Source organism: Leucoraja erinacea, chromosome 29 (genome assembly GCF_028641065.1).
Source record: "Leucoraja erinacea ecotype New England chromosome 29, Leri_hhj_1, whole genome shotgun sequence".
Classification (NCBI taxonomy): Eukaryota; Metazoa; Chordata; class Chondrichthyes; order Rajiformes; family Rajidae; genus Leucoraja; species Leucoraja erinaceus.
The window spans coordinates 31,009,980-31,026,304 of record NC_073405.1 but is presented as its reverse complement, the minus strand read 5'-3'; the positions used below and the strand labels follow the sequence as shown (position 1 = coordinate 31,026,304).

The following is a 16,325-nucleotide window of genomic DNA, read 5'->3' as shown; positions in this document are numbered from 1 at the left end:
GAATTTTTTGAGGATGAGGACTTGGAAAAATTGTGAGTGTGGGCAGACACATGGCAGATGTAGTATAATGTGGATAAATATGAAGTTATCCACTTTGTGGCATGACAGAAAGGCAGATTATTATCTGAATGGTGTCAGATTAGGAGAAGGGGAGGTGCAACGAGACCTGTGTGTGCTTGTACATCAGTCACTGAAAGTAAGCTTGCAGGTACAGCAGGCTGTGAAGAAAGTCAATGGTATGTTGGCCTTCATTGCGAGAGGATTTGAGTTTAGGAGCAAGGATGTCCTACAGCAGTTGTACAGGGCCCTGGCGAGACCACACCTGGAGTATTGTGTGCAATTTCCCTCTCCTAATTTGAGGAAGGACATTATTGCTTTTGAGGGAGTGCAGTGTAGGTTCACCAGGTTAATTCCCTGATGGCGGGACTGACATATGATGCAAGAATGGGTCGACTGGAAATGTATTCGCTGGGATTTAAAAGGATGAGAGGCTACCTTATTGAAACATATAAGATTAGAAAGGGTTTGGACATGCAAGAGGCAGGAAACATGTTCCCGATGTTGGGGGATTCCAGAACCAGGGGTCATAGTTTAAGAATAAGGGGTAGGCCATTTTGGACTAAGATGTGGAAAAACGTTTTCACCAAGAGAGATGTGAATCTGTGGAATACTCTGCCACAAAAGGCAGTGGAGGCCATTTCACTGGATGTTTTCAAGAGAGAGTTAGATTTAGCTCTTAGGGCTAATGGAATCAAGGGATATGGGGAGAAAGCAGGAACGAGGTACTGGTTTTAGATGATCAGCCATGATCATAATGAATGGCGGTGCTGGCTTGAAGGGCCAAACATTTTCTATGTTTCTATTTTCTATGTGAGAGTGTGAGTGTGTGTGTGCACAGGAGTGAGTGTGTGTGTGTGTGTGTGTGTGTGTGTGTGTGTTTGTGTGTGTGTGTGTGTGGTCAGTAGCGTGTGTGTGCGTGGGGTGAGGAGTGTGTGTACTTGTGCCTGTGTGTATGTGTGTGTCTGTGTGTATGTGTGTGTCTGTGAGGTCAGGAGTGTGTGTGTGTGTGTGCGCGCGTGTGTGGTCAGGAGTGTGTGGTCAGGAGTGTGTGTGTGTATGGGGTCAGGAGTGTGTCTGTGGGATCAGGAGTGTGTGTGTGTGTGTGTGTGTGTGTGTGCGTGTGGCGTTGGCATCGGTGCTTGTGTGGTGAGTGTGCAGATGTGGGTGTGTAAAAAACAAATCTTTAGTGGCGAGTTGAATCATTGAGGAGACTGAGGAAATTGGACACATCTCCAGTCACTTACACCATAGAAACATACTGTAGGCGTGCGGCACAGCCTGATTTGGGGCTGGGGCCCAAGACGGCAAGAAATTGCAGAGAGTTGTAGATATGAGCCCAGTCCATCACATAGACCATGCTCCCCACCAGTGTCTCCATCTACACTTCACGCTGCCTTGGAGATGGTGCAACATAATCAAAGACTTGTCCCACCTCGATCATTCCTCCTTCTCCATGTGCCTTTCTGGCAGAAGATACAGAAGCTTGAAAGCGCGCACCACCAGACTCAGAAACAGCTTCTTCCCCTCTATCAGGCTTCTGAACGGTTCTTCCATAAGCTAGGGTTCTGAACCATTCACCTTAACTGCATTGAGGACATTGGACATTGTCTATGGAACTGGTGCGCTACAATGCTGAAAACTACATTCTACACTCTGTCTCTTCTCCTTTGCTCTCTGTGTTGTACTTTTGTTTTAACTGATTACATTTATATATGGCATTATCTGATCTGTTTGGATAGCATGCAAAACAAAGCGTTTCACTGTACCTCGATACACGTGAAAATAGACTAAATTAAAAACAACCTTGCTACACGTGATAATAATAAAGGCAAACCCAGCAGTATCGAGCGCCCCCACTCCCAGCAGCAGAGGCTGAAGCTGCAGTGGTGAAGCAACAGTGCAGCTCACCCCCAGGGCCACGGGGGAGGGGGGGAGTGAGGGACGGGGGGGGGGGGGGTGAGGGATGGAGCCACGAGGCCAGGCTCCATCAGCATTCACAGCTCGGTCCCCGTCAGTCATCCTGAGAATCCTCCTCCTCCTCCTCCTCCACCAGCTCGATCTGGGGGTCCGGGTCATCGAACATCTCCCGCAGCTGCAGCCAGAGAGGGAGGGGGGGGGTCAATTATTGCAAGTGTGGGAGAGTCAGCAAAGGGGCGTGGTGGGGGGGGGGGGGAGAGTGAGGGGGGGGGGGGGGGGGGGGGAGGGAAGAAGGGGTGAGAGTAGGGGAGGAGGGGAGAATAGAGAAAGGGGGAGAGGGAGAGAAGGGAGAGGAAGTGTGAGAAGAGAAGTGGGGGAGAGAGACAGGGATTTGGGTGGAGGGGGAACGAGAAGGGGAGAGGGGAGAAGGGGAAAACAATGGGGGCAGGAAAGGAGAGAGAGAGAGAGGTCGTGGGGTGGGAAGGAGAGAGATGGAGGGAGAGTGAGGAGGAGGGAGGTGGGGAGGGGGAAGGGGATGGAGAACAGGATGGGGAGAGGGAAAGAGAGTGTGTGTTCAGGGACAGGAGGTGAAGAAGCTGCAGAAGGGAGAAAGGGGTGAGGAGGGGCTGGGTGGAGATGTGTAAAAGAAGGGAAAGTGTGACGGAGAGAGGGGGATAGGAAGAGAGAAAGAAGAGATAGATCATGAAAAGTGCAGGAAATGAAACACAGAAACATAGATAATAGGTGCAGGAGTAGGCCATTCAGTCCTTCGAGCCAGCACCGCCATTCAATATGATCTTGCCTGATCACCCAAAATCAGTACCCCGTTCCGGCCTTTTCCCCATATCCTTTGATTCCCTTAGACCTAAGAGCTAAATCTAACTCTTTGAAAAAATCCAGTGAATTGGCCTCCACTGCCTTTTGTGGCAGAGAATTCCACAGATTTGCAACTCTCTGGGTGAAAAAATTATTCCTCATCTCAGTCTTATTGGCCCACCTCTTACTTTTAAACTGTGACCCCTGTTTCTGGACTCCCACAACATCGGGAACATCTTTCCTGCATCCGCCCTGTCTAATCCTCTAAGAATTTTACATGTTTCTCTTAGATTCCCTCTCATCCTAAATACCAGTGAATACATTTCCAGTCGACACATTCTTTCATCATCCGCCATTCCCGCCATCCCGGGAATTAACCTGGTGAACCTACGCTGGTGAACCATTCACTCAATAGCAATAATGTCCTTCCTCAAATTAGGAGACCAAAATTGCACACAATACTCCAGTAGTGGTCTCGCCAGGGCCCTGTACAACTGCTGTAGGACCTCCTTGCTCCTAAACTCAAATCCTCTCGCAATGAAGGCCAAAGTGCCATTGACTTTCATCACTGCCTGTTGTACAAAGGTAATGCCACTGTGGTGATGGGGGGTTTCAATATGCAGGTAGACTGGGAAAATCAGGTTGGTTCAGGACCTCAAGAAAGAGAGTTTGTAGAATGCCTCCGAGATGGATTCTTAGAGCAGCTTGTAATGGAGCCGACCAGAGAAAAGGCAATTCTGGATTTAGTGTTGTCCAATGAACCAGATATGATAAGAGAACTCGAGGTAAAGGAACCGCTTGGAGGTAGTGATCATAATATGATTAGTTTTAATCTGCAATTTGAGAAGGAGAACATTAAATCGGAAGTGGCAGTAGTGCAGTTGAACAAAGGGGATTATTAAGGCATGAGAGGGGAGATGGCCAAGGTAGACTGGAAAGGGATCCTAGCAGGAATGACGGTGGAACAGCAATGGCAGGAATTTCTGGGCATAATCCGGAAGATGCAGGATCATTTCATTCCAAAATGGAAGAAAGATTCTAAGGGGAGTAGGAAGCAAACGTGGCTGACAAGAGAAGTTAGGGATAGAATAAAACTAAAAGAAAAGATGTATAACACAGCAAAGAGTAGCCGGAAGCCAGAGGATTGAAAAACTTTCATAGGACAACAGAAGGAAACAAAACGGGTAATACGGGCTGAAAGGATGAAGTACAAGGGGAAGCTGGCCAGGAATATAAAGAAGGACAGTAAAAGCTTCTATAGATATGTTAAGGGACAAAGAGTAGCAAAGTCAAATGTGGGTCCCTTGAAGGCAGACACGGGTGAAATTATTATGGGCAACAAGGAAATGGCAGAAGAGTTGAATAGGTACTTTGGATCTGTCTTCATTAAGGAAAACACAAACAATCTCCCAGATGTACTGGAGGACAGAGGATCTAAGGGGGTAGAGTAACTGAAAGAAATTTACATTAGGCGAGAAATAGTATTGGGTAGGTTAATGGGACTGAAGGATGATAAATCCCCTGGGCCTGATGGTCTGCATCATAGGGTCCTCAGGGAGGTGGCTCTAGAAATAATGGACCCATTGGTGATCATTTTCCAATGTTCAATAGATTCAGGATCAGTTCCTGTTAATTGGAGGATAGCTAATGTTATCCCACTTTTCAAGAATGGAGCGCGAGAGAAAATGGGGAATTACAGACCAGTTAGCCTGACTTCGGTGGTGGGAAAGATGCTGGAGTCAATTATTAAAGAGGTAATAATGGGGCATTTGAATAGCAGTAAAGGGATTACTCCAAGTCAACATGGATTTATGAAAGGGAAATCATGCTTGACTAATCATCGGGAATTTTTTGAGGATGTAACAAGTAAAATAGATGAAGGGGTGCCAGTGGATGTAGTGTATCTAGACTTTCAGAAAGCCTTTGATAAGGTCCTGCTCGGGAGACTGGTGACTAAAATTAGAGCACATGGTATTGGGGGTAGGGTGTTGACATGGATAGAAAATTGGTTGGCAGACCGGAAGCAAAGAGGAGGAGTGAACGGGTCCTTTTCAGAATGGCAGGCAGTGGTGAGTGGAGTGCCGCAAGGCTCGGTGTTGGGGCTGCAACAGTTTACCATATATATTAATGATTTGGAAGAGGGAATTAGGAGCAACACTCGTAAGTTTGCGGATAACACAAAGCTGGGTGGCAGTGTGAACTGTGAAGAGGAAATTAGGAGGTTGCAGGGTGACCTGGACAGGTTGAGTGAGTGGGCAGATGCGTGGCAGATGCAGTATAATATAGATAAATGTGAGGTTATCCACTTTGGTGGCAAAAACAAGGGGGCAGATTATTATCTCAATGGGGTTAGGTTTGGTACAGTGAGACCTGGGAGTACACCCGTCACTGAATGTTGGTGTGCAGGTTCAGCAGGCAGTGAAGAAAGCTAATGGAATGTTGGCCTTCATAACAAGAGGATTTCAGTATAGGAGTAGAGAGGTTCTTCTGCAGTTGTATAGGGCTCTGGTGAGACCACACCTGGAGGATTGTGTACAGTTTTGGTCTCCTAATTTGAGGAAGGCCATCCTTGCGAGTGAGGCAGTGCAGCGTAGGTTCACGAGATTGATCCCTGGGATGGTGGGACTGTTATATGAGGAAAGATTGAAAAGACTGGGCTTGTATTCACTGGAGTTTAGAATGATGAGAGGATACCTTATAGAAACATATAAACATATAAAATTCCCCCAACGATTGGTTGTGGGGGGGGGATGCGGCATGCAGCATCACACACTAACTACCCCCCCCCCACCCACACTCATGCTAATGGAGGGGAGGAGGGGGAGAGAGAGAGAGAGAGAGAGAGAGAGAGAGAGAGAGAGAGAGAGAGAGAGAGAGAGAGAGAGAGAGAGAGGAGAGAGAGAGAGGGGGGGGGGGGGGGTGAAAGGGTGGGGTTAGATAGAGGGGGGGAGAGAGGGAGTGCTGAGGGGGGGTGAGATGAGGGGCGGGGGAGAGGTGGGGAGCAGGGAGGGGGTAGGGGTGTGTGGAGCGAAGGGGGCTTTAGGGGAGGGACGGTGGGGGGAGGGGATGGGAGGGGGTTGAGAGGGGGGGGGGGTTGGAGGAGGGGGGGGGAGGAGGAGGGGGTGAGGAGAAGAGGGGGGATGAGAGGGGGGTGAGGGGGAGAGGAGGGGGGGGAGAGGAGAGGGGGGAGGAGGAGGGGAGGAGAAGGGGGGGAGGAGGGGGGAGGAGAGGAGAGGGGGGGGGGGGAGAGGAGAGGAGGGGAGAGGAGAGGAGAGGCGAGGCGAGAGGAGAGGGGGGGAGAGGGGGGGAGGGGAGGGGGGGGGAGAGGGGAGAGGAGAGGGGGGAGAGAAGAGGAGGGGAGAGAGAGAGGGGGGGGGGGGGAGGGGGGGGGGGGGGGGGGGGGGAGAGGGGGGGGGGGAGGAGGGGGGGAGGGGGAGGGGGGGAGAAGAGAGAGGGGGGGGAGAGGGAGGGGAGGGGGGGAGAGGAGGGGGGGAGAGGAGAGGGGGGAGGAGAGGGGTGAGGGGAGAGGGGAGAGGAGAGGGGGGAGGAGGGGGGGAGAGGAGAGGGGGAGGGGAGAGGAGAGGGGGGGGAGAGGAGAGGGAGGGGGAGAGGAGAGGGAGTGGGGAGAGGAGATGGAGGGGGGAAGAGAGAGTGCCTTTTTACTTCAACCCAAACCCAAACAACCAATTGCAGGCATTGCTTTTTTACCTCTAACCATATTTTCATTTTCAAACCAAATTAAGGGCACTCACAGTGCTGTAGACATTTGTCAGTGTCATTCAAAGCTCTGATTGAGGCACATCACTTGCAGAGACTGATTGAGGCACACTGCTTCCTGGTTTTATAGTCCCTCCCCCTCCCTCCAGCAAGGGCAGCAGAGAGAATGGGGAATGTAAAAACATTAATATCTCTGTCAATTTTCATCGACGGGAAAAATCCTCGGCACATATGCGGCGGAGGGGGGCTCTGAGCGAGGTGGCCAAAAATGACGGCCGTAGGTGGCGGCGTACTCTCGGAAACCGCAGCACAGAAAGCCAACACCGGTCAAGAACAGGACTGCACAAGCTAGATGCAGGAAAAATGTTACCAATGTTGGGCGAGTCCAGAACAAGGGGCCACAGTCTTAGAATAAAGGGGAGGTCATTTAAGACTGAAGTGCGAAAAAACTTTTTCACCCAGAGAGTTGTGAATTTATGGGATTCCCTACCACAGAAGGCAGTGGAGGCCAAGTCACTGGATGGATTTAAGAGAGAGTTCGATAGAGCTCTAGGGGCTAGTGGAGTCAAGGGATATGGGGAGAAGGCAGGCACGGGTTATTGATAGGGGACGATCAGCTATGATCACAATGAATGGTGGTGCTGGCTCGAAGGGCCGAATGGCCTCCTCCTGCACCTATTTTCTATGTTTCTATGTACCTGCAAACTTACTTTCAGTGACCGATGTACAAGCACACCAACTTCTCGTTGCACCTCCCCTTCTCCAAATCTGACACCATTCAGATAATAATCTGCCTTCCTGTTCTTGCCACAAAGTGGATTAACTCACATTTATCTACACCTACATTGTACTACATCTGCCATACTTCAGCCCACTCACCCTGCAGCCTCATAGCATCCTCCTCACAACACACACTGCCACCCAGCTTTGTGTCATCCGCAAACTTAGATATGTTACATTTAATTCCCTCATCAAAATTGTTGATATATATTGTAAAGAACTGGGGTCACAGCACTGAGCCTTGTGGCACCCCACTAGTCACTGCCTGCCATTCTGAAAAGGATCAAGTGCTCTAATTTTGCACACTAATCTCTTGTGTGGGACCTTGTCAAAGGCTTTTTGAAAGTCCAGATACATCACATCCACTGACCCTCCCTTATCCATTCTTCTTGTTACATCCTCAAAAAATTCCAAGAGATGAGTCTAGCATGATTTCCCCTTCATAAATCCATGCTGACTTTGACCGATCCTGTCACTGCTTTCGAAATGGGCTGCTGTAATAGCATTAATAATCAACTCAAGCATCTTTGCCACTACTGGTGTAAGGATAACAGGTTTCTAATTCCCTGTTTCCTCTCTCCCTCCTTTCTTAAAAAGTGAGGCTTCATTGGCTACCCTCCAGTCCCCAGGAACTGATCCAGAGTCGAGATAAAGTTGGAAAATGATCACCAATGCATCCACGATTTATAAGGCCACCTCCTTGAGTACTCTGGGATGCAGACAATCAGCCCCTGGGGATTTATCTGCCTTCAGTCCCAACAGTTTACCTAACACCATTTTCTGATTAATGTGGATTACCTTCAGTTCCTCCCTCCCACTAGATCCTCGGTCCCCTAGTATTTCCGGGAGATTGTTTGTGTCTTCCTTTGTGAAGACAGAACCAAAGTACTCGTTTAACTGCTCTACCATTTCCTTGTCCCCATTATAAATCCACCTGTCTCTGACTGTAAGGGACCTACATTTATCTGCACTAATCTTTTCCTTTTACCATATCTATAGAAACGTAGTCAGTTTTTATATTCCCCGCAGGTTTTCCTTCATGCTTTTCCCCCCTCTTAATTAACCCCTTTGTCCTCTGTTGAGTTCTAAATTTCTCCCAGTCCTCTGGTTTGCCGCATCTTCTGGCCAATATAGAAGCCTCTTCCTTGGCTTTAACAGTGTCCTTGACTTCCCTCGTTAGCCACGGTTGAGCCGCCTTCCCAGTTTTATATTTTCACCAGACAGGGATGAACAATTTCTGGAGTTCATCCATGCGGTCTTTAAATCTTCGCCATTGCATCTCCACTGCCAAACCTTTAAGTATAATCTGCCGGTCTATCCTCGCCAATTCCCCTCTCATACCTTCAAAGTCTCCTTTATTCAAGTTCAGGACCCTAGTCTGTGAATTAACCATGTCACTCTCCATCCTAAAGCAGAATTCCACCATGTTATGGTCATAGTTGCCCAAGGGGCCTTGTACAACAAGGTCGCTAACTAATCTTTCCTCATTACACAATACCCAGTCTAGGATGGTCTGCCCTCTAGTCGGTTCCTCTACATACAGGTGCACAACCTTTTATCCGAAGATCCAAATAACGAAAACCTCCGAATAGCGATATTTTTTTGGTCCTTGAAGAAAGGTCCTTGAAAACGTTCACCGAGGGCGGCCCGCAGAGGTGACAGCGGAACCTCCGGTCTGTCCTCGAAGAAAGGGGAACTAAATCCCCATTCATAAAAGAGAAGGTGAGGGTATATTGCGCGGGAGGGTTAATAATTGACAATATGCTGCTATCTGCCAGCTGCGTTAAAACATTCCCACGGTAGACTCACGATACACAGTGTATCGTGAGTCTTGCGTGGGAACTTTTTAACTCAGCGTGCAGGCAGCAGTAGATTGTCGCTCCCTTCAGTTTCACCCCACCTACACCCCTCTGCTTCCCGGTGATGTGTGTGACCCCTTCCCTCCCCTCTCCAGCTCCCCGCTCATTGCACCGGCGCGGGGGCTTTGTACTGTCTTCCCGTCGTGATGCTAGCAGCACAGTGCCAGTCACCGGAGACATCAGGACCAACGGAACACCGACCCCCAGGCCCACTGCAAGCACAGAGATACCAGATCAGCAACTCCAGCCCAGCCCCGTTCCAACTCCAGAGGGACACGCTGTCAATTGTCAATGAGCAGAAGCTGATGGTGTGCAAGGGGTACGTCTTGTTCTTGGGGTCGCGCAGCTCGGGCTGTGGGCAAACTGCCACTTGTCGCCATAGCGGCCCATCGGGGAGCAGATTCCTCTGGAGTTGGAGGGGGAGGGGGGTATTGTGCTGTTTGATCGCCCCCTACTATTCCAGGGACAGGGAGACAGGACGTTCACCGAGGGCGGCCCGCAGAGGTGACAGCGGAACCTCCGGTCGGTCCTCGAAGAAAGGGGAACTAAATCCCCATTCATAAAAGAGAAGGTGAGAGTATATTGCGCGGGAGGGTTAATAATTGACAATATGCTGCTACCTGCCCGCTGAGTTAAAAAGTTCCCACGGTAGACACGATACACAGTGTATCGTGCGTCTTGCGTGGGAACTTTTTAACTCAGCGTGCAGGCAGCAGCAGATTGCCGCTCCCTTCAGTTTCACCCCACCTACACCGCTCTGCTCCCCGGCCATGTGTGTGACCCCATCCCTCCCCTCTCCAGCTCCCCGCTCATTGCACCGGCGCGGGGGCTTTGTACGTTTTCACGTCGGCGATGGCAGCCAGCAGGCCAGTGCAGTCACCGGAGACGTCAGGACCAATTGGACGTCGACCACCAGGCCCACCGCAAGCACGGAGAACCCAGAGACCCACAGCCAACAGCAGCCCAGCCCCGCTCCAACTACAGAGGAACCTGGGTTGCGGATGACGGGGCGCAGCTCGGGGCGTCGTAGGGGCCCATCGGGGAGCGGGTTCCTGTTGGTCCTGACGTCTCCGGCCACCTGCTATCCTCCGGGAACTGTACCGCCCTTGCAGGAGAGTGGGGTTGTTTGCAGTTGCAGAGGGAGGGGGCAAGGGCGGTACAGTTCCCAGTCTCAGCTCCAGTCCAGGGGGGTGGCCGGAGACGTCAGGACCAACGGGACAGCGACCCCCAGGCCCACTGCAAGCACGGAGATCCCAGAGACCCACAGCCAGCAGCAACTCCAGCCCAGCCCCGCTCCAACTCCAGAGGAACACGTAGGGGCAGAAGCTGATGGTGTGCAAGGTGTTCTTGGGGTGGCGCAGCTCAGGCTGTAGGCAAACTGCCACTTGTCACCGTAGCGGCCCATCGGGGAGAGGATTCCTCTGGAGTTGGAGGGGAGGGGGGTATTGTGCTGTTTGATCGCCCCCTGCTATCCCAGGGACAGGGAGACACAGCGGCTTTTTAGACTGGTGGGCAATCACTTCCAAAGTTCTGCCCACACAGTCAGTACACCTCTCCTACACTGCATTTCATACAAACATTTATTCTGCAAGAAAAAACGACATTGAAGACTCAAACTCGCGACCGAGTAACTGCCGGGATCAAGGCGCAAACTCGCGACCTTGCGGATATGAGCCGAGCACTCTACCACTGAGCCAGCCATTAAAATCTACGCTAAAAAATTTCCATTCCGAAGACCGACAAATTCTGAATTACGAAAAGTGTCTGGTCCCAAGGCTTTCGGATTAAAGGTTGTGCACCTGTAATGGTTTAAAAACCAATCCCTTATCCCCCAACCCATGAGATCCCCTCCCCCTCAATGAGGGAAGACAGTGAGAAGGAGACCAGTTTCCGTATGCCTCCCTCCCTCCGTTCCTCCTCTCCCTCCCCCCCTCCCCCCGCACAATCTCTGACCCTCAGTGAGGGCAGTGAGTGGGAGATCTGCACCCATGTCCCCCCTCCCCCCTCTCTCCCCCCTGTACCATTTTCTCACCTTCGCACGGAGGGCTTCTTTCACTTCTTCCACAGTCACCCCTCCTTCCGATGTCACCTTTATCAAAATCATCGGGTAGTCTTCATCTGAATACACCAGCCCAACATCAATGAGGAGATCAGATTTAGGTTCAATGTGGCTCAGATAATGTCTTCCCCATTCCCTCTTCTCCATTCTAGGTCCCACTCCCCACATATCTAACCCCTTGCCCCAAACTTACCTCTGGGGTCTTTTTTAACTTTTCCTCATGGCAAAAAGACACAGACAAGTACAGAGGCACAATCTGTGTCTCTGACACTCACTCCCTCTCTGACCCTCACACTCACTATCATGGGGGGCTGGAGGGGAGGGGAGAGGGAGGGGGGAGAGGGAGAGGGAGAGGGAGAGGGAGGGGGAGGGAGAGGGGAGAGAGGGAGAGGGAGGGGGAGGGAGAGGGAGAGGGAGAGAGAGGGGAGGAGAGAGGGAGAGAGAGAGAGAGAGGGAGAGAGAGAGAGAGAGAGATAGAGAGAGAGAGAGAGAGAGAGAGAGAGAGAGAGCGACAGAGAGAGAGAAAGAGAAAGAGAGAGAGAGAGAGAAAGAGAGAGAGAGGGAGAGAAAGAGTCAGAGGGGCACAGATGGAGAAAAACAGAGGAAAAAGGAGAGATATAGATATATAGAGAGAGACAGAGGGAGAGAGAGATAACGATATACAGAGAGATGCAGAGAAAGAGCGAGACTGAGAGAAGGAGAGAGAGAGAGAGAGAGAGAGAGAGTGTGTGACACACACAGAGGGGGGAGAAACAGAAAGAGACAGAGTGAGATCGACAGGGACAGAGGGAGGGACAAAACCCCCTGCACGGATCTTGGTGCAGGTCCAATTGATGCCCCTCCTGTTACTCTTGGGTCTGAGATTCTTGCTCCCTGTGCAGACAAGAGGTGGGACTGTAGGAAGGATGAGCAATCTCTTTCTCTCTCAGTCTCCCTCTCCCTCCTCTCTCTCTCTCGCTCATTCTGTCTCAATGTCACTGTGTTTGTCTCCCACGTAGGCGTAACTGCCTCCAGAAACAGCGTCCAGGTGATTCACCCCGTCTCTGATGTGCCGCCGTGTTTGTAGCTCATAGGGAGGTTGCACGGAGTTGAGGTCATGACCCGTGACCCGTACTGTTGCCACGCAACGGCAACTGGAGTACACGCGGTGAACAATAGGTAAGCATTTACTACGGCTGTCAGCACAGCCGGCCCTTCTTCTGGCCCAGCATCCAGACAGTTTCCTCACCCGCGGACCCTGGGCCGACTATCCCCGCGGCCGGGGGTGGGGGAGGGAGGAAGAGTTCGGGGTCCCGCTGGGTGGACGGAGGGAGAAGACCGTCCCCAACTCTGCTGCAGCTGACGTTGCTGGAGCCTGGAGCCCCCCCCCTGGCCGGCCCCCCCCCCCCCCGCCCCCCCCCGGCCCCCGCCCCCCCCCCCCCCCCCCGCCCCCGCCCCCCCGGCCCCTCGCCCCCCCCGGCCCCTCGTCCCCCCCCCCCCCGCCCTCGCCCCCCCCCCCCCCCCGGCCCCTCGTCCCCCCTCGCCCCCTGGTAGTTTTTAACAGGTAAGGAGGTACACGTTCTGTGTGGTAACAGTGTGTGCCGAGGCAGCCATGTCCTCCACATGGATTGAGCTGCTCCGTGCGTCACGCCCTTTGACCAGATGACCTTACGTGCAACCTCCTATACACCAGGTCGTCCACTTTCACTCTTTGTCTCTGTTTCTGACTCTCCCTCTCTGATTCACTGACTTCCTCTCTCTCTGACTCTCCCTTTGCCTCTGTCTCTCTTTGTCTTCCTCTCTATCTCCATTTTCTCCATTTCCTCTCCCTGTTGAACTCTGTCATTCTCTCTCCTCTCTGTTTGTCTGTCTCGCTCTCTATGTCTAGCGCCTTATAGAACCTCAGCATTACATCCCTGCTTTTATGTCCTAGCCCTCTCAAAATAAGATCCCTTCATCATCTCCATATACAAGAACCCCTCCCTGTCTGTCCTTCCTTTGAGATCTACTTGTTACAACCTCCACTTTCTCATCAGCCTCCCATTTGCTGACTTGCTGCTCTGGTTCCCACCCCGCTGCCATTCTCCTTTAAACACTTCCGAGTAGCACTCGCAAAACTCCCTGCACGGATCTTGGTGCCTGTCCAATTGATGCCCCTCCTGTTACTCTGCCCTGGTCTGATCCAGTCAAACCCACGGCCGCTCCTAACCACATCATCATCATGTTATATTGAGAATTCTTGTGGGAATGTTATTTGGACACTTAGGCTATTTAAAAATGTTAACGTTTTCAGAAGAAATGGATAGATGTTTAGATCTAGTAATTTAATTTTGTAATTAGCTACAATTAGGTACCTAACTAATTATATGTTTTAATTTCAGGTCATCCAAGAATAATTGTTTTATATTTGTTTCAGAATGCAACAATCTATAATAACTGAACATTTCATTCAGTTCTCTTAATTTTTAAGGAAGTTATGGGCTTTTGACTGTCCTCGATCACAGCTTTTGAGTTAAGTCAATGGAAACGCAATAGGGAACAAGATGCTAATTTCAGAATATGAAATATGGCGTTAGAGAGAGAGAGGGCGTTAGAGAGAGAGAGGGTGTTAGAGAGAGAGAGGGCGTTAGAGAGAGAGAGGGCTTGGAGGGAGCGGATCCTTCTGTAATCTTATTTTTTAGCTCAACCCATAATGCCTCAGTGGACGACCGCTCCAGTCTGAATTCTCTCAGTACCGTCGTGATATTCTCTCTGATCAGCAACGCATCTCCTCCACCTCTGTTACTCCCCCATCCCCCACTTTATCTCATCTGAAACATCAAAACCCAGGCGTGTTGAGCTGCCAGTCGTGTCCCTCTCACAACCAAGTTTCCGTAATGGCCACAACATCATAATTCCCAGCACTGATCCAGGCTCTAGGTTCATCAGCTTTACCACAATACTCTTGCATTGAAGTAAACACTTCATCCCTTCATTATCTCCATATACAAGAACCCCTCCCTGTCTGTCCTTCCTTTGAGATCTACTTGTTACAACCTCCACTTTCTCATCACCCTCCCATTTGCTGACTTGCTGCTCTGGTTCCCACCCCCCTGCCATTCTCCTTTAAACACTTCCGAGTAGCACTCGCAAAACTCCCTGCACGGATCTTGGTGCCTGTCCAATTGATGCCCCTCCTGTTACTCTGCCCTGGTCTGATCCAGTGAAACCCACGGCCGCTCCTAACCACATCATCATCCTTCTCAGAAGCCTCCAACACACCCCACCAACCACTTAAAACTTCTTTGACATCAAACTCCACGTGGTTCCCTGAACCAACATCAATCCCAGGAGGATTGTTGTCCACTGCAGAACAAACTACTGTCCTCTACAAAAACAGATTGCAAAGTTAATGAGGGCTAGCGATAACATGGGAAAGAGACTGAATGACCTTCATGGGGCTTGGTACCTGAGGACGTGTCTCCCGCTGGAACAGAAGACGGTTCCTGGGTGGATTCTCCAGTCAGTGATCCTTCACTCTGTCCCCTTGTGGACGTCTGGAGATCTGGAATAAAGGAACAGAGACACGGGAATGTGGCAACACCACGACAGGTCATCAGACTGGGAGAAGAGTTTGGGAATCGGAGGACTGGCTCTGTGGAGAGAGCATCATCATCCAGTCCCCCTTCACCCACTCTCCTTCCGAGACGTCTGTCACTCCACGTGACTCCCTTCAGTCTGGGTCGGGGTGAATTCCAGGGACTGACCCTGGAGAGCAGCGCTCTCTTCCATGATCCCGGAAATTCTCCCACTAATGGAAGCATCCTCTCCACAACCACTCTAACTAAGCCTTTCACTATTCGGTACGTTTCAATGAGGTCCTCCCTCATTCCTCTAAACTCCAGCGAGTACAGGCCCAGTGCCGTTAAATGCTCATCATATGTTAACCCACACATTCCTGGGATCATTCTTGTAAACCTCCTCTGGACCCTCTCCAGAACCAACACATCCTTTCTCAGATATGCTGTCCAAAAATCCTCTCAATATTCTAAATTCAGCCTGACCAGCGCGTTATAGAACCCCAGCATTACATCCCTGCTTTTATATTCTAGCCCTCTCAAAATAAGTGCTCGCTTGCGTTTACTTTCTTTCCCACAGACACAGAGAGACAGAGATACAGATGGAGATAATGAGATAGAGATGTGTAGGAAGGAATTGCAGATGCTGGTTTACATCGACGATACACACAAAATGCTGGAGTAAAGCGCGATAGACAGCATCTCTGGATGGAAGGAATAGGTGACGTTTCAGGTCGAGATTCTTCTTAAGAACGAGACTCAGGGGAGAGGGAAACGAGAGATATGGAAGGGTAAGGTGTGAAAATGAGAGATGAAAGGAGACTGAGATCAAGGAAAATGTAGAATAGATCATTGATATCTTGGGGAAAGGGGAAAATGAGGCATACAAGTAAACTTTAATCAGGAAAACAGTCAAACTAGTCAGGGAACTAGGATTGGGAGGGCTGGAGAGAGAGGGAAAGCAAGGGTTGCTTGAAGTTGTAGGAGTCAATATTCATCCTGCTGGTTTGTAAGCCGAACAAGCGAAATATGAGGCGCTGTTCTTCCAATTTGCGTTTGGCCTCTGACAGTGGAGGAGGCCCAGGACGGAAAGGTCAGTATGGGAATGGTAGGGGGAGTTAAAATGTTTCGTGCCCGGGAGATTATGTACTGTAGGTCTAGTCTGGTGGGCGTTAGAGAGAGAGAGTAGCGATGTTACTATTCCCATCTTCAGCGGCGCTGCAGTTCTGCCACTGGCCGTGTGCGCAGCTTTGGCGCCTTTGAGTGGGGGGGGGGGGATTAAAATGCCGCTCTCTCCTGCCTGTCGGAGTCATACTTTCTCAGACTGCTGCAGAAAAATCGTTCCGACTTCCGTACTCGGAAGGTTTTAAAAACAATTGCGGGACAATTTAATCCCTGGAGTAAAATAAAAAAGCGACTTCTAACGGCATCAACAACTACAACGGGATGGATCTCACGTAGGGGACAAAACATAAGGTAAGTTGTGTATTTTACATGTAAACTTGCTTCTTAGAATCACTTTAATCAAAATTTTCATTGGCGAAAATGTGATTTTGGCCCCATACGAAATCGCAGTGTTTT

At 50.5% G+C, this 16,325-nt stretch overlaps 1 protein-coding gene across 1 annotated transcript in view; it reads right to left on the bottom strand.

Moving 5' to 3' along the window:
• Positions 1 to 1,096: 1,096 nt before the first annotated feature.
• The window catches only part of LOC129711375 (uncharacterized), a 92,696-nt gene continuing 77,467 nt past the window's right edge, over positions 1,097 to 16,325 (bottom strand). Inside the window, exons 19-21 of the mRNA XM_055658995.1 lie at positions 14,636 to 14,731; positions 11,182 to 11,267; positions 1,097 to 2,152 (exon numbers count right to left, since the gene is read on the bottom strand). Of these exons, the coding sequence (XP_055514970.1) occupies positions 2,072 to 2,152; positions 11,182 to 11,267; positions 14,636 to 14,731 (263 nt within the window). The 3' untranslated portion in view covers positions 1,097 to 2,071. The remainder of the gene's footprint in view (positions 2,153 to 11,181; positions 11,268 to 14,635; positions 14,732 to 16,325) is intronic.